At 43.9% G+C, this 25283-nt stretch overlaps 1 protein-coding gene across 3 annotated transcripts in view; it reads left to right on the forward strand.

Annotated features, from left to right (window-relative positions):
• Positions 1-21483, forward strand: part of LOC138761679 (thrombospondin-type laminin G domain and EAR repeat-containing protein-like) — a 126737-nt gene extending 105254 nt beyond the window's left edge. For 2 of the 3 annotated variants that reach the window (XM_069934250.1, XM_069934248.1), the window contains exons 9-12: positions 1505-1734; positions 8260-8447; positions 13675-13776; positions 15514-21483. In XM_069934250.1, the coding sequence (XP_069790351.1) occupies positions 1505-1734; positions 8260-8447; positions 13675-13776; positions 15514-15667 (674 nt within the window). In that variant the 3' untranslated portion in view covers positions 15668-21483. Of the gene's footprint in view, positions 1-1504; positions 1735-8259; positions 8448-13674; positions 13777-15513 lie in introns of those variants that run through there. The other variant, XM_069934251.1, reaches the window with a different exon arrangement.
• Positions 21484-25283: the final 3800 nt, after the last annotated feature.

Consider the following 25283-nt stretch of genomic DNA (forward strand, 5'->3'; position numbering starts at 1 on the left):
TTGTCTGATAATTGCATCACTTCACACTTATTTAATCATACTCCATTATCCAAGTAGATGATAAATGTAAAAACATATCACAACAATTTGAAACCAAGACATTACATTCTTAACATTAAATGTTAACAGCTGATCCAGTATTGAGACATTGCTAATTTTAGAAGGTCAATTTAAGGCAGTACAATGGGACGAGCATCTGCTTCACAGCTCCAGAGATCCAGGCTCAATCCCAATGTCGGGTGTTATCTATGTAGAGTTTGCATGTTCTCCCTGTGAACACTGGGTGCTCCAGTTTTCTCCCACATCCCAAATAATTCATGATTGGTGGGATGTGGGGAAATCAACTATCCAATTACACCAATCCTACATTAACCTCTCCCCACATTCCTATCAGCTCCTGCCAATTTCTCCAATTTACCTACACACTAATGAACCAGTTAACAGAGTTCAATTAACTCATCAATTCAGTGGGGTTTTGCTCCTTGAAACTCACTGGGGTCTTACTGGCCTGTAGTTTCCTCACTCTTTAAACTCGTTAGATCTACTGGCATGTTTCTCATTCTATTGGGTAATATGTGTAATTTCAAAAGAGGTGTGAATTAAAAGTGCATTGGGTGTTAATACAATGAAATCCCTGTTATCTGGAATTCAAAATAAAATAAATAAGAATAAATAAAAATTTAAATAGAAGTTTAAAATTGTAAAAGTACATGTTCTCTGAAGTAATAAGATGGGAAAAAATATTCAGCCAGTGAAGTGCCTTGGTTGTGCCTTGCTCATATCAGCTTTTCGAATAAAATTTGAATAAAGTTGTGTTTGAATAAAATGGTATCGCCCAGGATGAAGAGCTGGTTGATGCCGCCTGACTTGAGCCCATATATTAGAAAGGATTTTTCTGTAAACTTGGCAGGGAGGGGGGTGTTTGCAAGGGTTAATTATGATGGAGGCATGGTGATAGCACTTAGTGGAACACTGATACAGTCCCAGCAACTGGGGTTCAATTTTAAATTTAAGTTTTGTAAGTTACGGGAATTACCTGATCAAAGTGAACTTTACATAAATATTGACAATACTGATTTTTTTTCAAATTAAATTTTACACTGTCTTTTGTCTTTTAAACTGTTTATTTTTAATGCTGATGTATTAGTTAGGCATTGTAAGAGTGAGTCTCAAGCAACTGGAGAACTCACTTTCTGGCATCTACTAATCCCTATAGGTGCTGAATACCAGGGGTTTTTAAGCTTACTTGAATAACTGATTTCTATGGAAACCACATACAAACCAATTGGCTTCTGTAATGCCTCCAGGGAAACAGCACCCACACTTCAGTGGATGCAGAATGCTTTGGGCTATTGCATGCAGTCGGTTGCTTATACAGTAAGCAGGAAGCTGTTCATGGTTACATGTCCTGTTCACCTTTGCTGATACAAGAGTTCCTTCAGTGGAGGAGATGAAGGTCGGGGATCCTTATCCTTGAACTTGATGCCATCTTGCTTCTTTTTAGGAGACAATCACAACATTGACAGTATTATTTACAAGTGGAACTCCAAGTCACGCCTGTTTGAAAGAAACCAGACCATTCCCACCTCAGGTGCCTACGACTGGGAATTCTTCACCATTGGACCCTACTCTTTCCTTGTTGTGGCGAACACCTTCAATGGAACCTCAACCCGGATCTACTCCCGGATCTATGTCCAACTGGGTGGAATATTCCGACTTTTCCAGTCAATACTGGTAAGTGTCCAGTTCCTCCCTTCTTCGAGCAGACAGGTGCTCTCAAAGTGACAATAGGCAGGGGAATTTCCCATTTTCCTGGCAGGTTGGTAGGAACTGGAGGAGACTGGTGAGAAAACACATCACTTATTTACATCTTGACTGATCTAAATCCTCAGAATTAAATTTTAAATTTAGACATGCAGCATGCTAACAGGCCATTTCAGCCCACAAGTCCGTGCTATCCAATTTACACCCAATTAACCTACACCCCCAGTACATTTTGAATGGTGGGAGGTAACTGGAGAAAACCCACACAGACACAGAGAGGATGTACAAACTCCTTACAGACAGTGCAGGATTCAAACCCTGGTCCCAATCGCTGACACTGTAAAGGCATTGCATTTTTATGATCTATGACTCAAATTAAATTCAAATGTTTATTGCATGTGTGGCAGGATCCAAAGAAAATCTTTATTTTGCATGCTATCCAGTAAATAAAAACAAAACATGTAAAGGGTGGAGCTACAGTAAAACAAAAATGCGGCATGTAGCATCACGTGAGACGACATACAGGAGATAGTATCCGGGATACACATCACCACAGGTCTGCAGGCCTGCACCGCTCATCCTCTGGTCCTTGTCTGATCTGTATCTCCTCCCTCTCTCCCTGCCTTGTTTACCTCCTCCCTCATTTCTTCAGGGAGATGTCTGCACGCTTCCTGGTATCACTGTCTTGGGGAGATATCTCACAGTAACTTTAAGACATCGCCACAGTCACTGGTGTGTCTCCCCCAGCAGATGACCCCTGAGGGAGAGAGACAAATGATTGTGGAGACATCTCCTGAAGGAGAGACAGAAGTGACTGGTCATGTCTCCTGAGAGAGAAACACCAGTGACTATGGAAACATCTCCTGAGGGAGAGACACCAGTGACTGACTGTATAATATCTCTTTGAGGCAGGGAAACTAGTACAAGTGCCATTGTCTCTTGAAGAGAGACATTAGGTACACTGTTGACATCTCTGACTGACTTTGCAGATATCTCCCTGGGGCAGGATACCAGTGCATGTGCCATTGTCTCCGAAGGAGAGACACCAGTGATTCTCAATATCTCTGAGTAACTCTGCAGATGTCTCCCTGAGGCAGAGATATAAGTCAGTGTGCTGACATCTCACTCAACTTGCGACACCAGTAATGGTGTAAGTATCTCCCTTCAGGAAAAGCTGAGACAGACGCACACGCTAATGATGACATTTTCCTGAGACATTTATACTGTAGCAGAAGCTGAGTTGTCAGCTTCCCTCTTCATCTTTTCCATGGCCTTTGGCCATCTCACGTCCCATTGCCGATGAACAGTCCCGCTCTCTGGGATATTGAAGCAGGAGAAGTCACAGGTCCACAGGCCTGCACAACTCATCCACAGGTCCTTGTCTGATCTCTTTCTCCACCCTCTCTCCCTGCCCTGGTTACAACTCTGCCACACCCCCCCCCCCCCCCCCCACCACTGCCATCCCTGAACCAAAATATATCTATGGCTCTCATTTGAGAATGACTCTATGGGGGTTGTGCGGTTAAACAAAAAACAGGCAGATGTGGGGGCCCAGTGCGATACACAGAAGGTGCTGGAGAAACTCAGCAGGTAACACAACATCTATAGGAGGTAAAATGTAACCAATGATTCGGCCCCGGTATATTTGACAACATACTTTGATGAAAGGGACAGGCCCGAAACATTAGTTACCCTTTAATTCCTCTAGATGTTGAATTTCTCTGGCACATCTATGTATTGCAATCAGGGTCGTGTTCTTCATAAACAGTTAAGAATTCCCTTTAAGGCCCAACCTTCAATCATATAACTAAGAGACAGAAGAGAATTCCTTTCCTAACCTGCCACATCCATTGGCCATCAGAAGGAGGAGCCTCAAAGATTATCTAACACAAAAGGCTGAAGAACATGCAAGAATCTGCCAGCAGTTTCTCCCTGAGTTCCCCAGCACCACAGTTAGTTTTGCAGTTACTTACGTAGCTGCACCTCTAGCCCACCTTTTCCAGCCTGGTTATAACTCTGCCATCAGTCCAGCAGTACAGAAAGGCAAGACAAATTTGTTTAATGTCCAGTCATCTACAAAGCTGATAAAAGGGTGTTGCACTTGGCGGGCTTGGTGTTGAGAAGAATTTTCCCAGTCCTCTGTGGAGTTTTGCTGGTACCTGGTCAAAAGGAGGTGATGAGAATATCCAGCCTTGATAGGGTGGGCAGGACATTGCTGCTTTGGAGGGTATGAGTTAGGTGGAGGGCTTTCAATAAACTTGTATTGTTTTCTCTGGAGTGTAGGAGGCTGAGTTGTGAACTGATAGAAGTTTATAAAATCAAGAGATGCATTGATAGGGTGGAGAGTCAGAATCTCTTCCCCAGGGTAAAAGCATCACTCACTGGAAGGTATGGGTTTAAGGTGATGATGCACCATCAATAACTTCAAAGGCTAGAAGTTATAGAGAAACTGATAGGCTTTTATTCAAACAGAATGAAGATATGTCCATGCTGGTTGACTGTCCTGGACTCAGGAGGGGGCTGTGGCAAAGTCGCCTTCATCCAGGGGTCAGTGGGAGGCGTGTCCTAACACATCCAAACATATATACAGTGGTTTACCACATTCAACCCTTGTTTTAGAAAGAGTTTAGTGGAGTGAAGTGTTCTTACATATTGAGTCTTTTGGGTGGTCTGGTCTGCCACTGTGATCATCGTAGGCAGGTCTGGCTGTGGTGCAGGTGTTGAATCTTGGTTGGTCTGGGACACCTGTATGTTGCCATTGGTGTCAGCTTGGTGGATGTGTGGTGCTGGATCTGACATGTCAACCACGGGGGCAGAGTAACATACTATGACACCGCTGAATCGTGGAAGGGGGTGCGGAGTGGTCGGCAATGGTCTCAGGGTCTCCAGGTCCTGAACAGAGACCATGACCTCATACCCATTGTGGTACGCCATGTAGTCATATTGGGGGTTGGCATGGAGTGGATAGATCCTTTCGACCAGTGGGTCAGACTTATGGCTCCTCACATGCTTTTGGTGTAGGACCGGCCCTGAGGATGGCAGCGTGATTGCTGAAGCGTGCTTCCTGGGGAAGGAAAACATCCTTTCATGTAGAGTGGCATTGGTGGTGGTACATAGGAACAATCTGATTGAGTGGAGGTATCTTGCCAGTGGAGACTGGAAGGCCTCTAGATCTCAGGACTAGGAGGATGGCCTTCCAGACGGTAGCATTCTCCCTTTCCACTTGCCCATTCCCTTGGGGGTTGTAGCTTTTGGAAATGCCTCTGGCCAGCAGAGGACCCTCGGTCACTATGAATATAGCAGGGGTACCTGAACAGGATGAAGAGATTGTGCAGGGCCTTGATGACTGTGGCATTGGTCATGTCCAGGCAGGGAATGGTGAATGGGAAACATGAGCGCTCCTCAATGATGTTGAAAAAGTACCCGTTGCATTCAGAGGAGGGGAGGGACACATTGAAATCAATGCTCAGACATTCAAAGGGGCTCTTTCAGATATGCTCTTTCTGGTCACTAGAAGTGTGGTTTGCACTCCGCACAGACCTGGCAATTTCTGGTCATGGTCCTGATCTCCTCAGTGGAGTAAGGTAGGATGCAGACTTTGATAAAGTGAAAGAATCTGGTGACCTTGGGGTGGCAGAGGTCAATGTGGAGGGCTTGTAACCAGTCTATTTGTGTGCTGGCACATGTTCCGTGGGATAGGGCATTTGGAGAATCATTGAGTTTCCTGGGCCAGTACAATATATCATAATTGTAGATGGAAAGTTTGATTCTCTACCTCAATATCTTGTCGCTTTTGATTTTATCTTGCTGCTGGTTGTTGAATGTGAAAGCAACTGCACGTGAGTCACTCAGCAAGGTAAATAGTTTGCTGGCGAGGTAGTGTCTCCAGTGCTGTACCGCCTCAACAATGGCCTGGGCCCTCTTCTCGACAGAGGAGTGTTGAATTTCATGGCCCTGGAGGGTGTGGGGAAAAAAAAAGACTACTTCCCGTCTGGTTAAGGGTGGCAGCTAGGGTGAAGTTGGATGCATTGCTCTCCACCTGGAATGGGGGTGGATTCATCCACCGTGCATCGTAGCCTTGGAAATGTCCACCTTGATGTGGCTGAAGGCTGCACAGGCCTCTGATGTCAAGGGAAAGGAGGAGGATTTGACGAGGAGGCGGGCATTGTCCACATAATTGGGGGTCCACTGGGCATAGTAGGAGAAGAAGCCCAGACACCTTTTCAGAGTCTTGAGGCTGTAGGGAAGGGAGAGTTCCAAAAGAGGGCGCATGCGGTCAAGATCAAGGCCAATGATTCCGTTCTCTACAATGTAACCAATGAGAGTGGTGGTATAAAGAGAGACCCTGTGGATCCAGGGGATGGTGGGAGTGGAGAGAGCAGTGGGGTGAACGGTATCCCTTGTCTGCCATATGCCACTTCCCTACCTCTGCCAGTCACGTTCCACCCCTGCCTGCTTCTCCAGTTCTATGTGCGGTCCCTACCTCACCTCTCTGACCTTGCTCTTGTTCTAACTTTCATCAGTCCTGATGAAGGGTTTTGCCCTGAATCATCGAACACTCTTTATTTTCCCCCGCTGAGTTCCACCAACAGACTATGCTTGGCTTCAGATTCCAGCATTTGCAGCCTCCTGTGTGTTCCAATAATTCTGTAAGGCGACTCACCAAGGGATGGACACTAAAAACCATCTTCCCCTGTTAGGGTCTGGGGCTCTGTTCCCTAGTTCTATCTCACTTGCCAATGGATACAACCTTCCTGCTTCCATTTTATCTACTCCTTTCATAATTTGATATGTTACAGTCAGATTCACTCCCTCGCCTGTTTTCATTGTCATTGAGCCTCTGTTTGAATATCCGAAGGGGCTGCTCCTCAAGATTTGGCTTCATTTCAGTCCCACCCTCCTGATTTACAGTCACCCAGTGAGGAAGGGGGTGGGTTGGTTGGAGGTCAGCTTGCTCCTGGGATTGGCCAAGCTGGGCGTTTATGGACCCAAGCAGCGGGCAGTCGAGGGGACATCCTGGGCTGACTGTCTGCCCATCCTACAGGGTCACATCTGTTCTCGTGTGTCCCTGGAGCAGGAGTATGTGGTGTCCACAGGTATGATGGGGGATTTCTGGGACTGGTGGGCGCCACAGGAGCTCAGGTGTCTTCTGGATGGTAATGTTCATAATATAATTTGACCTGTAAATAGTGTGTAACTGAAATTTTATATTATATAAATGTGATTTCTTGTAATCACTCAATAAACTACCTTTGTAAAAGGGAAAGAAGACTCCCTCTACAAGTAGTAGAGGCTGCAGGTGAGGACACACTTGTAGAGGGAGTCTTTTTTCCCTTTTTCAAAGGTGGTTTATTTATTTACAAGATGGATTTGTGTCTAAATTTGCAGATCATACCAAAATAGGTGGCTGGGCTGCAGAGAGACTAATGGATCGATTGGGAGAATGGGCAAAGAGGTGGTGGATGAAATACAGTGTTGGAAAATGTACGGTCATGCACTTTGGAAGAAGAAATAGATGGGCAGACTATTCCCTTTTGTAATTTAGAGAAAATTAGGAGGTGCAAAGGGGCTTGGGAGTCCTCGTCCAGGATACCCTAAAGTTTAACCTCCAGGTTGAGATGATTGTGAAGAAGGTGAATATACTGTGTACAGCTTTAGGTGCCGTATTTGAGAAAAGACGGAGAGGGTTCAGAGAAGATTGACTAGAATGAAAGGGTTGGTATAATGAGGAACAATTGTCAGCTCTTGGATGGTTCTAGTTGGAGTTCAGAAGGACGAGGAGGGACTTCATAGAGGCATTTCGAATGCTTAAAGGCCTGGAGGGAGTAGATGTGGCGAGGATGTTTCCCACGGTAGGGGAGTCTAGGACAAGTCTAGGGAGTCGGGATAAATGGGCACCAATTTAAAACAGAGATGTGGAAAAACTTCTTTAGTCAGGAGGTCATGAGCCTGCAGAACTTTTTGCCACAGGAGGCTGTGGAAGTAAGGCCGTTGGGTGTATTTAAGACAGAGATCAAGAGAAATTTTATTTGTCAGGGCATCAAGGGTTAGAGGGAGAAAGCCGGGAGTGGGCTGAGTGGGAGGACGGATCAGCTTATGATTAGAATAGCAGAGAAGACTCAATGGGCCAATGGGCCTACTTCTGCTCCTATATCTTGTGGGCACAGTGCCTAAGTGAGTGAGAGAGCAGATGTTTTAAGTTGTTTAAAACAAAATGTGATATAGTTTCAGTTACCCAGCTGGTGTCCTTTAATTCTAATTGGTCAATTGCACCAACTGAGCTGAGTATTCTTTAGAGATACAGGCCCTTCTGGCCCATGAGCCCATTCCGCCCAAATACACCCATATGCAGACACGGGCAGTAACTCCCGACAGTTAATGCCAGAATAGAACAGTGTGACGCCAACCACGCTGACCTATTTCACAATGACACGCTGTTCAAAAACATGATTCAGAACTCAGGGGGAAAAAAATCAACCTTTCTTTCTCCTTCAGACATATGGTGCTACAGACTGGGAGGTTTTCCATGTTGAAGGCAGAGTCTTTTTGGCGGTTGCTAACAGTCAGAGCTACCATTCAGGGGCATTGAGTGGAATCAACCCTTTCAACATCAACTCCACCATCTACGAACTTAACATCACTGCCCAGATGTTCGTCAAGTTTCAGGACATCCTAACATACAGGTATATCATGGGGTTCTGGCATGGCAGGACTCCCTATCCTCTCTACCTTCATGGTCAGATGCCGAAGTGTGTGCACAACAGTGAGATAAGTTCCAGTCAATTTGTCTCCTTGACTCTGATTGACGGAGACCGCTTGGTCAAGAAGAACAACACCATAGCATCTTTTACATTTATCCAAGCCAGAAAACAGTACCTTGGTAGCTTGAGGAAAGCTTCGGGAAATGAGGAGAGATTTGATAGAGGTATACAAAATTATGAGGGGGATAGATAAATTAAAGCAGGCCTTTTTCACTAAGATTGGGTGAGACAAGAACTAGAGGACATGGGCTAAGGGTGAAAGGTGAAATGTTTAAAGAGAACATGGCAGGGGGGGGAGACTTCTTCTCAGATAGAGTGGCGAGTGTGAAATGAGCTGCCAGCTGAAGTGGTGAATGTGGGCTTCATTTAGATCATAGAACATTATAGCACAGTACAGGCCCTTCAGCCCATGATGTTGTGCCGACCTATGGAAACGTACTCCACAACAATCTAATCCTTCCCTGCCTCACACCAATAGCCCTCTATTTTTTCCTATATCCACCCAACATTTGGACATTTAAGAAAAATTAGGATAGGTATATGGATGGGAGGGTATGGAGACTATGGTCCAGGTGCAGGTCAATGGGACTCAGCAGAATAATTGTTTGGCTAGTTAGATGGGCCAAAGGACCTATTTCTGTGCTGTTTCCATCAGCCATGAAGAGCAAGAGCAGGTGCAACAGGCTGAATGACCTTCTATTTCCTACACATGGTCTTTGTCTTTGTGCCATTAGAAAGAGCATCAGTAGGAGGCTCCCAGACTTGCCTCTCAATTTAGTAAGAACCTGTTCTCAGCTCCACAACATTCCCTGACCCCACTTTCCTAAACTGTCTCTGTGGCACAGCAGGTAGGCCGCTGCCTAACAGTGCCACTGGTACTCTCTGTGTGTGCAGTCTGTACCTTCTCCTTGTGACATTTGGATTCCCACCCCCCCCCCCCCCACACCTCTGGTGCTCCCCATTTCCTCCCACGTCCCTCAGACATGCAGGCCAGTGTGTTCATCGGCTGCTGTAAATCATCCCCCAAAGTACTGGTGAGTGGGTAGAATCTGAGGGAGTTTGATTGGAACCGGAGGAGAATTAAAAAAAAAGTTGGGGTAGGATTGGAATGAATGGGTAGATAGTGCTCAGTGTGGACTTTCTGTGCTACATCCCTCTGTACAATCTTTGCCCTGACCACCACTTAAATGGGATTCCTCCATCATGAGGCCACACTCTTCCACCAGTGGAAGCATCTCAGATCATTTCAAATTAACCTCCTCTCCTTCTTCCGAACTCCAGAGAACAGAGGACCAATGTACTCAAACAATCCTCTCTTTCTCAGGAATCAGTTCACACTTTTCTGTCGCTGAGGCAGGGAGAGGTTGATTCACCTCTTTGTGTGTAGTGGGAGCTCAGCCTGGAGAACGTTCAGCCTGGCTTGAACCCATAACCTCCTCATTCCGCTGACATCCTTAGATACTGGAATGTTATGTCACGTGCCCCACTAACTTGTACTATTTCACATCCCTTGCGCACCAATCAAAAGGTGCAACTAAGCACTTGTTGACTAATCAGATGAGAAAGAGTGGGGAAACCCCAGGGATTGAGCTCACACTGTCCTAACAATTATTTTGATTATTTTGTTTCGAATGTTAATCACCCCCTACTCAATCTGGTCCCACGGTTTCCATCTGTTTACGTTCTCCTGCTCTTACTTTTCCCTCTAACCTTATCCTTTCCCTTCCAGTGTTCTATCCCTCTCCCACCATCTGTCCAGTACACCTTCACCTCAGCCCCTCCCCAGCTTATTTGGCCTCCTCTCTTTTCTCAAACTTTTAAATATGATTTCACCCCTTTCTGCTTTCACCTCCAGAAAGGGACCCAACCTGAAACATTGACTTTCCCTCTCCCCTTCCCTCCCTCCATGGATGCTACCTGACCCACTGAGTCTTACAGTCTCCCCAGCAAAACATTAGGGAGATTTTCACATCCCCAACTCCCAGACTGATACCTTTGCCTGGAGTTGTCTGGAGGTTGCCATTCCCAACGACTTTGATGAACATTTTTTTGGAATATTTTATTTTTAATTTTTTTCAAAAATATACATAGTAACATTTTAAATATACAATATGTTAAACTTTTTCTTACACAACAAACAAAAACAAGATAGTCCCTCCCTTCCTCCCCCCCCCCACCCCGTACATACAGATCTGTTCACCATCAGAGCTTAGATATATTTGAAATATATAGAGTTCAGTAGGGGAAACTACATTTTTGTATGTATAATAGTTACTTTTATAAACTTTTTTTCCCTTTTTATTTACTGTATCTTGCCCCTGACTTTGAACATTGAAGCAAACAAAACTGCTGTCCACCTATCCCGAATTAAAGGTAGCAATGCCGCTGCCTTTGTTCAGGCCGCAGGTGACATCAGGAATGGCGTCACATCAGGAGTCAACCCAAACAACAGGAGAGATCACCAGGTCTACCTGGTGAAAGAGCCCTTCTGTTATCCCACACATGGCTCCCTCAGAGCTATCCGGCAATCTTCTGCTTCTGGTCTCATCTCTTTTAAAAAGTTGTGTTTGATTCTTTGTCCATCCTATATTGTAATGAGTTGTTTTAGAATCTCCCGGGCAAGCTCTGGTAGGGTCTCACTTGAGGAGTTGCTGTGAGGACGGAGCTTCGGATGGGAGGACTCTGAACCAGTGACCAGCTTGGTGAATGGCAGTACTGCCTGGTGGTGGCAGAGTTTCAGCATCAGGAATGAAAGAGTCAAACAGAGTCAGAATTTATTGTCAAGAACAAGTCAAAGTTCGAACATTCATATTGTAACTATTATGCCATTACTATAATAAATTAAAAATAATAGTCCATGAAAAGTAAGGCAGTGTCTTGATTATTCAGGAATCTGATGGCAGTGGGGAAGTAGCTGTCCTTGTGCCGCTGAGTGCTTGTCTTTAGAACTCCTGTACTTTTTCCCCAATAGTAGCAGAGAAAAGAGAGAATGGCCTAGGTGTTGGGGGGGGGGGGTTCTTTGAGGATAGAGGCTGGTTTCTTAAGATACCTCCTTTGTAGATGTCCTCGATGGAGTGAAGTCGCAGGCCGAGTTAGCAACCCTTTGGAGTTTATTCTTGTCCTGAGAGTTGGTGCCTCCATACCAGGCAGTGATGCAACCAGCCAGAATGCTCTCCATGGTACACCTGTAGAAGTTTGAGGGTCTTTGATGACATATCAAATCTCTGCAAACACCTCACAAAGTCTAGCCACTGGTGAGCCTTTTTTGTGATTGCATCAACATGGAGGCTCCAGGACAGATCCTCCGAGAGGCTGACACCCAGGAATTTGAAGGTCTTGACCCTCTCCACTACTGAGCCCTTGATGAGGACTGGGTCGTGTTCCCCTGACTTCCTCCTGAAGTCCACAATCATCTCCTTGGTTTTGCTGGCGTTGAGCGCAAGCTTATTGTCAACGAGCTGACCTATCTCCCTTCTGTACACTTCCTCATTGCTGCTTGTGATTCTGCCGACAACTGTGGTGTCATCAACCAAGCATGCTGACCAAGATGGCTTCTGGGCTGACCCCTCTCGTCTGAATTTGGTCCATATCCATCTAAGACGTTCCTGTCGTCAATCTGTCCAAATGTCCTATCTGCATGAAAATTGTGAATCTGTCCAAATGTCCTATCTGCATGAAAATTGTGCTTGTTTAACAGTTTCCTCTGGCAGCTCATCTTAGACACAGACCATCATCTGTCTGAAAAAGTTGCTCCTCAGGTCTCTCTTCATCTCTCCCTTTTTACCTAAAATCTACATCCCCTAGTTCCAGAATCATCTACCTTGGGGAAAAAGACTGTGAATATCGACCCCTTATCATTTTATGAACCTCTATAAGGTCACTCTTCAGCCTCCTTCACTCTAGGCTATAAAGTTCCAACCTCTCCAGCCCTCATGTCCCAACAACATCCTGGTGAATCTTCTCTGCACCCCTTCCACAATTCTCAGTCTATATTGCCTGGAAGTTCACCCATGGCACATTTTTAAAATTTCCAGTGCGGTGGATTTGAAAATTATTTTCTATTCTCAGGGTGAAATATAGATACCATGGTTTTCAGGACAAATTACATCTAAGTTTGATATTTCAGCTTGAATTTACAGCCACCGATGATGCGTTCTCTGCATCAGATACACAGAGTAAAGTTGTGGCCTCTACAACATGTATTTAGGGTGTTGTGGGGACGAATCATTCCACGAATTGAAACCTCAGCCTGAGTTGTGCTGCATTGATTTGGAGAGGCATCCCTGAGCAAGTCCTCGACAAGAGCTGAGTGCCTTCCCTTGCTTATATCCCTCTTTTCCTTCTGGATTCTCATCCCCCTACCTAACTTTTGAACCACCTACCTGATGGCACAACCTCCCCAAACGATCTCCCATCTCCTGCCACTGATCCTATGACCATCTGGTTCCAGATCTGATGGAACATTACAACACAGGAACAGGCCTGTGCTAAACACGTTACTCAAGTTTTAAACTGAAACTCTGCTGCTTGCACTCGATACATTCCTCTCCATTGCCCGCATAGTCATTTGTCTATCTGGAAGTCTCTTAATTGCTACTACTGTATCTGCTTCCACCACCACCCCGGTACATTGTTTCAGACACCCTCCCGTCTCTGTGTTTAAAACAAATCATGACTCATGCATCTCCTTTATATTTTCTCCCCCTCAACTTGCATGCATGACTTCTAGAGATCTTTCCTCAGCCTCCTACACTCCAGAGAAAACAATCCAGGTTTGTCCAACCTCTCCCCATAGCTCTTAACCTCCAATCCAGGTAACGTCCTGGTAAATCTCTTCTGCATCCTTTCCAAAGCATCCACATCTTTCCTTCAATGGGGTGACCAGAATTGTACACAATACTCCAAATGGGACCCAACTTAAGTTTTATATGGCTGCAAAAAAATTTCCTTACTTTCACTCAAGATCTTGACCAATGAAGGCAAATGTACCATATGTGCAGCACAAGGCTTGTTTGCCTTCATTGGCAGGACATTGAAGCACAGTGGTACAGTCGAACTTGAACATGAAGCATCCTGGGGGAGCAAGCCCTAGTGGCACATGACTAAGATCTGTACCACAGCCTCATCACTGCTAATCTTTCTCTTGCAGTGCAGTTGACTGGGAGTTCTTCAAGGTGGGTGATGACAGCTTCCTGGTTGTGGCAAACTCATTTGATGGCTCCAAGTTTTTTTTAAACAGTGTTATCTACAGGTGAGTTCATCCATCTGAATGGAAGTCACAGCAAGTTCTCCATGCTCCCTGAACCAAGCTGACTCTCGTCCCAACAGCAGGTTGATTTTAACATTCTTGTCCTTTTTCCCAGATTTCAGAATTGTCTCTGCTCCTCCCCATCCACCCAAAACCATTGCAACCTCCGTGCATTTCAATGGCTTAACTCTGACTTCAAGTTACTCCAGCACTGCCTACCCTGTTTCAGTTAGCTGAGCCAACAGTTTGGGAACTTTCTTCCTTAAATGCCTCAGATGCTTGATCTTCAAGATTCAATTTATTGTCATGTAATAAAAAGTGTCATATTACACAAAATTGCTTTTGTCTGCTGTAAAGCCGATAGATTAGCCATTGGCAGAAATTGCCTGAAACACCTCTTAACAGTCAAAGAAAAAGAAGGAAAAGAGAGTTTCTCCAGAGTCATTGAGTGTCCGTAGATTCGCCTCCAGCGCTTCTGCAGCCATATAGAGTTCAGTCCCAAGCACTGACAACTCAGGCTCTAGATCCAAATCTTCAACATAATCAGGAACCCTTCGGCACTCCATTGCATCCCGGTTCCAATACCTGGTACCCCTCCAGCCAGTTTCCAGCAGTCCGCAGCCTGGTACGAGTCCTCCGACAGCAGTCTCCAGCAGCCCACGGCCTCCGTAGTCTCCTCACTTCGAGTTACCAGCAGCCTGCGTGGGTCTTTCAGCAGCAGAACCTCCTCACTGGCTCACCACTTGGTCACCATCCCGTGTGTCGTCTCCTCTGCTTTTCCTTCTCAGACAGGGATGGTCTCCCCATTTTCTGGTGCCCTGTGCCAAATCTCCATTTTCTTGAAGTCGGTAACTCCTCGTAGCTGCTGCCGATCAGAGGCACCGCCATCTTTGGCACAGACCCCACCAACTCCTTTAATGTGCCGTTCAAAGCCTGTGTGGAGCTGATGGCAGTTGACTGGGCAGGTGGACCCCATGGGAGGGCTGTATCTCTGCTCCTTGCTCTCCATAACGGCAGCCCTGGTAGCGCTGCCCTTTTCCAGTATTTCCTGTGCTTCATTCCTTTGTCGTTGAACCAACCTCTTTGGTTACTTCTTATCTGGCTCCACAACAGATTTAAAAAAAATTAAATCAAGGGATACAGCACAGTGATAGGCCCTTCCAGCTCACGAGTCTACACTGTCCAATTATACCAATCAACCAATTAACTTACCTACCAACGTGCATGTAGAACCATAGAACATTACAGCATAGAAACAGGCCCCTTCGGCCCTTCTTGTCTGTGCCGAATCATTTTTTTTTCCTAGTCCCACTGACCTGCACCTAGTCCCTAGCCCTTCATGCTTCTCCCGTCCATGTACGTACAAATTCTTCTAAAATGTTGAAATTGAGCCTTCAGCTGGCAGCTTGTTCCACACTCCCTGTGTGATGAAGTTCCCCCTTTGTTCTCCCTAAACTTTTCCCCTTTCAATTTTAGCCCATGTCTTTGGAATGTGGGAGGAAACCAGAGCACCTGGAGGAACCCCACGTGGACAAGGAAAACATACAAATTCCTTAAAGACAGTGGAGGGTTTGAAGCTGGCTCACTGATGCTGTAATGAGCAAGCTGTCCTGCTAAATGTTTGTTGCCTACACTCCTGTTTAGTGGTTTGGAATCTTGCTACATTGCATAAAGACAAAGATTAAACTCGCACTCCAAAATAAAATTGGATGTGGTCTCAGAGATGTCATTTCCTTGCAGGTGGCAGGGTTACGAAAGTTTTGTCCCTGTCCATCACCTCCCAACGTATGGCTGTACAGACTGGGAACAGTTCAACACAGATGAAGGCTCATACCTCATCTACTCCAGTGCAAAGGAGCGGATTTCCAAGGTGCTCAAACTGAAAGTCTATTGACGCAAGAGGTAATATGGTTCCAGCTTCACAGATCAAAGGGAAACAGAACTGAACTGCCTGAAATTGAGGACCAGTGGCCCCACTGGTCATTATCTAATTTCACTCAGGTTACAGGTCAAAAGGGACAATCTTGTTTACTTGGTGTGATTTTATTGTCAATCATTGATCTGCTTCATCCCAAGCCAACATGGTTAGGCTCAGGAACTTTCACAAGGGAAGAAAGTTCACAGAAGAAAACTTGGGCCAGGAAGCCATACTGTGGCTACTAGTGCAGGACTCTAATTGGTGAAAGAGTTTTAAGTAATTTTTTGAATGAACCTGTTACTTAGTTTACCTCCTGTGTGACTACACATCCCTGATTAGGAAGAAATGACTGATTTCAGGCTCTATCTTGTAATGACTGAAGGTGACTGTCAATGATCCACCTTCCTGGATGCACAAGCAACTTGTGCTGAGCATGTCTATTTATTTATGCACATCTATTTCATTTTTTGCACATCCCCCCCCCGCCCTCCTTTCCCCACAGTGTTGGTAAGGTTGGATTTGGAGAGAAAAGAGCAGCAGGCCTCCCCAGTGTCACTGAGACACCATCAGTAAATGATAAATGTCTCATCTGGTTCAACATTTCTAGGGGACCAAGTCCAAACTACAGGAGCACTTCGATGGAAAACAATGAGTTGATTCGGGAGAAGTTGGGAGGCCCTGACCGGAATCCCTCACTCTTGGAGTTTATTACTGAAAAGAACATGTGTATGGAAAAGAAGAAATATCTGCTTGCTCTTGGGAGAGTCTTGTGATCAGCTGACTACCAGATACTATTGGAACCATTCTAACAAACAACTGAACTGAGCTGGGCTATAACATAAAACCGATTGCAATTCCAAACAGTTTCCCCGAATTCACTGGGGAAGAATTCAATACTCGATTGTCAAAGGACATCTGGCTTGGAACCCTGTAATGGACCGATACTTCAAATTGCAGCCCAGGTGTAATCCGGTCAGGTGACAAAAACAGGGGTGAAGGAGAACCTTTAGCTTTTACAGTAAATTGTACAATCCACCAAAGCCCAGGATTCCTTTTGTCTTAAAACACTGAACAATACTATTTGGTTTCTCTTTTGACTTCAAGTGGTCATGAATGAAGGAAGGTTAGCTTATTTTTGATTGCGGACTCGAATTCCTTTTTATAAATGTTGCAGTCTGAGACTTGGTGACCCCCTGCACTGTTGTCACCGGAGTAAAGCATGAAAGTCTGCTGATGCTGTGATTGTAGTAAACACACCGAAATGCTGGAGGATCTCAGCTGGTCTTTTCAGCATCTATAGGAGACAAAGATATATTGTCGACGTTTTGGACCTGAGCCCTTCTTCAAGAAATGCTGGGACATTTCTCCCTGGAATGAAAGAGTTTGAGAGCTGATGTTATGGAGGATTATAAAGTCATAGAAAAGATTGTTTGGTTTCCCCCATTCTCCCCCCCCCCCCCCCCCCAGGGTTCTGAACTCTGAAAACTTGAGGGTATAAATTTAAGGTGAGAGGGGAAAGATTAAAAGGGATCAGAGGGGCAATTATTACTCACAAGTTGGTGGCTATGTGGAACGAGCTGTCATAGGACGTGATAGACATGGGTGCAATTACAACATTCAAAAGAAATTTAGCCAGGTAAATGGTTAGGAAAGGCTTAGAGCAGGGGTCCCCAAACCTTTTAGACTATTGTCCCCTTCATGGGATACTTGATCCCTCATCATCCCCTAGATATGGAATCCCAGCACTGGACGTGGTGGGGAAAGGGTGATGGCTGCAGTGCTGGGGGTGGGGGGGTGCTACCAAAGGTACAAAGAACACATACATCTTTCTTCTACACTCAATCCATCCTCCCGTTCGCTCAAACTTATTCAAAGGCCAAAGCCAAATGGGGGCCACCAAAGCCCACTCTCATGAAAGGTTGGCCACCACTGCCATAGGCCATATTTTCTGTTGATCTGCCCCACTTTCCATCACAAATGTTCAATCAAACCCCGGCCAGGAGTTGATATTGACCCTAGTGATTTAGAGCAATATTGGAAAACACAGACAAATGGGATGAGCTCAGATAGATAATTTAGCATAGACAAGTTGGGCTGAAAGGTCTGTCCCCATGCTGAGAAACTGACTCCACATACTTTGTAGATGGTAGGAATGCTTTGGGGAGTGAGAAGGTGAGTTTCCCAGGCAACCTGTGCCCTCTTGTGATCAGCATTTACATGGTTGGTCCAGCTGTTTTGTTGGTTCATGGTAACCCCTTGATAAGTAATGGTGTGGAATGCACAGAGGATGTACACTGCCTAGACAGGGCCTCACTGCCAGGCATTAGTGTGGAACCAATCTCCCATCTCTTGGCACAGAGGATGCACACTGACCAATGTTGGTGTGGATCAGTGCTACCACCCACCTCACAGCACAGACAACATGCTCTGCCCAACATTGGTGTGATGACACAAACAGCCCGGCATTGGTGTGGCACACAGAGCTAATTCCCACCTCACAGCACAGACTCAGCACTGCCCAGAATTGGTGTGAGGACACACACTGCTCGGCATTGGTGTGGATCACAGTGCTACCACCCACCTCTCAGCACAGAGGGCGTGTGCTGCCTGCCATTAGTGTGGATCACAGTGCTACTAGTCACCTTGGCACAGAGGACATGCACCGCCCAGCATTGGTGTGAGGATGCAGGATTGGCACTGCTGTGGCACACAGTGCTACCACCCACCTCTTGGCTCAGTTCTGAATGTTCTGCTCCTTACGTTCTTGGTCACAGTGCTCACCCTGTTATTGAAGGAACTGTGAATGGAATTGAACCGTGTGATTATCAACAATCAAACCCCACTCCTGACCTCACTGTGGAGGGGTGAAGGTCATTGATGAGACTCCTTAGGATGGTTGGGCCTTGGTCTTTGCCAAGAAAAAGTCTGCAATGTTGGCCACCAGAGAGAGGCTGGAAATTACCTGGTTAGTCAAAATGTGTCTCTATTCTTCAGGTTATTCAAGGCTCCTTTCCTTGGTTCTTGGCTGCCTTGCCCACAAGGAAAGTCTCTCACACTTTCTGGAACCCACCACCCCTGTTGTCGACCACAGGGAGAGTATGGAAGTGCCACTCCCTGCAGCATCCGTTTGGCATCAGTCACTGCCCTGGCTTGGAAGCTCACCACCTTTGTGCCTTTGACACTTGATACACCAAGTGTATGAAAAGTTCTGGAGATAAATAGTCCTCGCCAGTCTCAACCTCAACATTACTGAACAGCTTATTTGTAAGTGCTGCCTGACAGTACTGTTAATAACTCCTCTTCCAATTACTGAAGATTGACTCATGGCAATAAATGGCCTGAATGAGTTATTCTGATTCCCATGAACTGGGAACTGTTCCCCATTGCAATGATGTATCAGAAGGGAAAATTCACAATTGCAGCCCAGGAGAGTGGAGACACAGTACTGCTCCGAAAGGTTCAACTGCCCGGTCCTAATGCTGGTGGTGGCTCCATATAAGCTTTGAACATTCTGTTAAAGGAGCCAACAGTGGTTTTAAGTGAAATTCTGCAACTGCGGGATCTGTGCCCAAGATGGCGGTGCCTGTGCTTGGCAGCAGCCTTGAGGGTTGCAGACTCTGGATAGCAGATGACTGGTGCATGGCACCAGAAACAAGGAGAACATGCCCCTCCCCCCATTGAGAAGGAGAGCAGAAGAGATTACCCTAACGGAACAGTGACCATGCTAGCAGACCAGCGAAGGGCTCAGTGGCTGAAGGCTGGAGGTGGGATTCGAGAGGGTACTGTGGGCAAGAAGAAATCCTGAAGAGCCTCCAGCGCTGAAGGCTTCTTGATCATGTTGGAAGTTTGGATCTGGAGGTTGCCAATGGATCGAACAGGAGTCTGTGCAGCTGAGGAGGCTGTAGGAGGGCTGGAAGCATATCCACAGATACTTAGTGACTGAAGGGATTCTCTTTTACTTCTCTTTCTCCCTTACTGTAAAGGGTGCCAGGCAACACTAATGGCAACTCCTTGCCTTATGTCAGGCAGAATGTTATTACCTGACAATAAAGGAATCTTGAATCTTGAATTGTATTGTGCGAAGTTGTTACAAATACAGTAAAACCCCCAAAATCTGGCACCTACAGAGAATGGTAGATGCCAGATAAGTGAATTTTACGGTTGCTTGAGATTGCATTCTATGATTGGCAACTAACAGCTAGGGGGCACCAATTTTAAACTTTACTGATTTATTTCCCACATTTTTTGGCTGGTAGCTTGAAACTGCTGGTTGCTTGAATTCCAGAAAACATGGACTTTACTGTATATTGTTTGCTACCATAAAACTATTGGGAACTCTAGAACATTATGTAAATTGTAAACTTCCTCTTGACACTACAACATTGTAAAATACTTCTTTGTTATTATGTTGCATTTTCCAGCATCATTATATCTTGTGCTGGGCACTGATGTCACTGTACTGTACATAACCAGCATACCTTGATGAGTGGCTCAGGGCCGAATCTTTGCTTCTTATAGATGCTACGTGACCTGCTAAGTTTCTCCAGTACTTTTGCCCTATCACTCTGCAATCACAGCATCTGCAGACTTTCCTGTTTAACTGAGATTTAATAGAAATACTGTATATATGCATGCATTAGTTGATACCGAGTAAATGCTAACCCCTATTTTGGAGGAAGAATCTGGTATTTTCCATATATCGCATGTAAAAGTATTTTTGGCCCTGACTCCCCGCCCACTGAAGCTCTTGAGGCCCCGACTACGGACTCTTACCTAGGCCTTGCCTGCCCACCATCTGAGCTCCCAACACACCAAATGCGAACTTACCACCTGCTCCCAGCTGCTAGCCCACCCATCTGAGCTCCGCACACCCCAAACGAAGCGGGTACTCTCTTTGGTCAAAAGTAGTGTGCGTGTGATGGTCAACCCCCTGAATTTTACCCCATACATCAGTCCACTAAATGTGACTATTACACTGTATATAAGGTAGTTTAAAAGAAGGACGATATAAAACCACTACTGTGTGGACTCGTGGCATTTCTCAGTTGGTGATGGCCTAGGAGAGACATATAGCAGAAATACAATGCTGGAGAAACTCAGCAGGTCAAGCAATGTACTTTATATCACAAAGGTAATGAAACATAACCAATATTTAGGGCTTGAGCCCCTTCATCAAGGTATGAGCAAAATGTGGACAGGAACCCGTGTTATGCTCAACCTGCAGAAAGCTTCCCTTGGAAATAAAAATGGACATCTTGAATATCAGATTGAAGGTTGCTAGGAATTTCACAACACATCAGATTGTTCTCAGAGAAAAGAGGAGATATAACACCGATGTCGAACATAAGAAATAGGGCATAAGTCAGCCATCTGGCCCAGCAAACCTGCTCCATTGAACACTGTGAGGGGTGTTGACAAATGTGGTACAAATGTTATTCCAGGTAAGTGGGGCGCACACATCTAATGCACCTGGCAGAACAGAGGAGAGAAACTTGGTTTGTTCTTTCGCACCGTGAGCCATGATCCATCACACCAATGGGATGGGGTGATAGGAGTGATCAAAGGGAAGTGGTTAAGTAAGTTGGAGGGAGGTAGGCTGGGCCTTGAGGGGAGTGGGACACGGTGGAAGAAGGTGAATGAGAATACCTGAACAGCTCTTTCAAAGAGCTGATACAGACATGATGGACTCTTTAGGTGCTGTAAGCCTTAGGATTTTGATATTCTACCGTAGAAAGCAAACTATTTATTTTACATAAAATATATTCTTGAAATGTTATTGAATTAAAGGATGAATAAAGATGAAAGAAATCTTACTGTGTTTGGTTATTGATGCTGTGATCAGGGGATGTGCTCAGGTGGTGGGATTTAGCCTGGTGGTTCTGTTTACCACAGTGGACTCGATGATTTACATGGGTCCTAAATCCAATAGAAATCATTCATGGGCACATACACTGCCCTCCATAATATTTTGGACAAAGGCATTTTTTTTTCCTTTATTTGTCCCTGTGCTCCACAGTTTTAAATTTGTAATCAAACAATTCACATTCCAGATTTTATGCAAGGTATTTGTGTACATTTTGGTTTGACCATGTAGAAATTGCAGCACTTTTTACACATAGTCCCCTCATTTCAGGGCATAGCAATGATATGTATATTAAAGTTGTCATGCTTAATTCTTTGTTGCATATTCCTTGCATTCAATGGCTGCTTGAAGTCATGGATATCACCAAGTGCTGAATATCTTCTCTGGTGATGCTCTGCCAGGCCTTGACTGCAGCCATCTCCAGCTCTTGGTTGTTTCAGGGGTTTGTCCCGTTAAATTTTCTCTTCAGCATATGGAAGGCATGCTCAATTGGATTGAGATCGGGTGACCGACTTGGCTATTCATTGATTTTTTTTTCCAACTTTATTTAAAATGTTCAGAAAAAAACATACAAATTACATAATATAAATAACAAAAACAAACTACAACTACCCCTCCCCCACCCCCACACCCACCCTCAGCATACGCGGCAAGGGGAGCATACAAAGAGCAATAAAAACACTTTAAGATATTACTAAACCCATACAATTCAAATAAGGTGACCAGATTTTAATAAAAATGTCATAATTATCATACAAACTGTTATTTTCTCCATATAAATAGAAGATTTAAACTCCTTTTGCCAACAAATTATATTCACCTCAACCTCATCCATCCATGAAATAGCCATGCATTTATGCGCTACCACCAATGCTAGACGAAGTAAAGCTGTCTGAAACTCATCCAACCCCAAATCAGTAAGTAGGGCAGTACAACCCAACAGGAAAATTTTTGGATCTAATAGAAATTTAATCTTTTTGAACAATTTTTGAAGAAATTCCCTAATTCTTTGCCAAAATGTTTGAACCTTATCACAAAACCAAACTGAATGTAAAAATGTTCCTACACATACTCAACATCTAAAGCACACTTCTGAATTATTAAATCCATATTTTTTCAACTGATGCAAAAAGTTATAATTAACCATACTATATCTTACATTAAGCAATTTAGTCACTCCATCATGACACATCATCTCCCAATCAGCCTGATCAATATGACAAATTAAATCACTTTCCCATTTGGTTCTAGATTTATCTAAATTTATTTTATCCATTATGTCTTGCAACAATGCGAACATCTCAGGAAAAAAAACCCTTATTTAATGAATGAGAAATCAAGAACTCAAATTGTGTTAATTTAGGAATTTTCATCTCTCTTCTGAAATTATCCTTCCCTAATGTTCTAAGCTGATAGTACACAAATAAAGAATTCACTGAAATTCCAAATTTCTCTCTAAGTTGATTAAAAGATAAAAATTTATCTTCTTCAAAACAATTTCTCAATAATTTTATTCCCTTAATCTGCCAATCTTTTAAAAATATATTATTCAGTGAAAAAGGAATCAATTTATTTTGATATATTGGAGCCTGGACCAATAATTTACATTTCATAGCTGTCAAATTCCTTTTGGTCTAAATCTCTAACAAGTATTTTAAAATTTTTAATATTTAATATTTTAAAATATTTTAAAATAATAAGATTCTGAAATACTAGCCAATTCTATCCTCGCCCAAGTAGGAGGATATGAAACATCCAACATACGATTAATAAATCTTAATTGGCCAGCTTCATAATAATTTTGAAAATGAGGCAATTGTAGACCTCCCAATGCATATTTCCAAGTCAATTTATGTAATGCTATTTGAGCTAACTTCCCCCTCCATAAAAACTCTCATAGTACTTTATTTAAATCTTGGAAAAAATATTTAGAAAGTAAACAAGGAATCGACTGAAAAAAATATTGAATTCTCGGAAAAACGTTCATCTTAATACAATTTACTTGACCTATTAATGACAAAGGTAAATCCTTCCATTTAATCAAATCAATCTTAATTTTTCTCATTAACAGTACATAATTTAATTTATATAATGATTGAATATTTACATCAATCATTATACCCAAGTATTTAACTTTATCGGTCCAATGAAGTTTAGTAAACAAATCATAATTTGCATCAGAAATTGGTAACATTTCACTTTTAGCCCAATTCATCTTATATCTTGACAATACACCATATTGTTCTAAACATTCCTGCAAATGAATTAAAGAATGTTCTGGATTAGTTAAGCTATTCATTGATTTTCCTGTTTTAGCTTTGAAAAACTTCCTTGTTGTTTTTACAGTATGTTTGGGATAGTTGTCTTGCTGTAGAATGAAGCAGCATCCAATGAGTTTGGAGGCATTTCCTTGAACTTGAGCAGATAAGAATTTTCTATAAACCTCAGGATTCATTTTGCTTCTGCCATCAGCAGTTACATCATCAATGAAGATAACTGCACCATTACCTCTGGCAGCTCTACATGGCGAGGCCATAACATGCCCACCACCATGTTTCACAGATGAGGTAGTATGCTTTGGATCTTGGGCAACTCCTTTATGCCTCCACACTTTGCTTTTCTGATCACTCTGACAAAGTTAATCTTGGTCTCATCTGTTCACAAGACCTTTTTCCAGAATTCTACAGGCTCTTTTAAATGCCAAATGTACACATGCAATACAAGTAGTTGAGATTTTTGGGCCAATTTTTCCGATCAAATTTGTGGGGTTGACTTTTACATAAGTCATACTTTGACTGTGCTAAGTACCTGCATCGTTCAAGGTGTCAAGAGTTTGGATAGCCGGGACCAGGTAATAAGTCCATGTTTGGGATGTCATGAGCTCGGATGAGTGGGTGGCCAGGGAGTACATTAACTTTTTTTTCAAGAATTAATTAAATACATAAGAAATTTTCTTTGGAAGGCTAAGATGTTGAGAGTTTCTTTAGACAAACTGACATGGAGGTTTGAGTTAGGAGGTTTACATCTACCAAATTTTAATAATTACTATAAGGCATGTAATGTAGATAAATATTGAGAAATTGGTAAAATGAGAGTAGGTTACATACAAACATACACATATTTTAAAACTGATCTTATTTGAAATACTGAAGAATTCATATTCAGTGGACTTTACAGAAACAATGGAGAATGCTATGCACATTTCACAAGTTGGTGCTAATTGAAATGATGTCATAAAATGAACAGACCATTGTTTTGGACTGGAGACATTGGCTTTTTGCAAGTTAGTGCTCACAGAGGTCACTCCTGGGTTTTGTTTACCTAAAGGCAACAGCTTGACCAAGAAGGATAACTCCTGTGGTTTGCTGAAGAAGGTGGGGGTTTAGTGGAAAGTGAGAGAGTCACATGGGCTTTCTAGCAGTCTCAGTTGGAAAGAGAGAGAGAGAGACAGAGAGAGAGGTGAAACAAGCTCTCTCAGCTCGTGTGTGTGACACTGAAAGCAGCTGAACAATGCAAGCTAGGAAGCTTGTTGGACCTGAAGAAAAGCTCTAGATCAGCAGATGACTGGAAGTGCTATCTGTTTGATGTTTCTCTTGGAATAAGGGGAACAGAAAGGATCTCTGTGATAGCCTGAAAGAAAGAGGTTATCATCTGGAGAACCCCGATTGGGCAAGTTTCATCAGGAAGACATTGAGGTGACTAATGGTGATACCTCAGTTGTGGAAATCC

The sequence above is a fragment of the Narcine bancroftii genome, chromosome 4 (assembly GCF_036971445.1).
Source record: "Narcine bancroftii isolate sNarBan1 chromosome 4, sNarBan1.hap1, whole genome shotgun sequence".
Lineage (NCBI taxonomy): Eukaryota > Metazoa > Chordata > Chondrichthyes > Torpediniformes > Narcinidae > Narcine > Narcine bancroftii.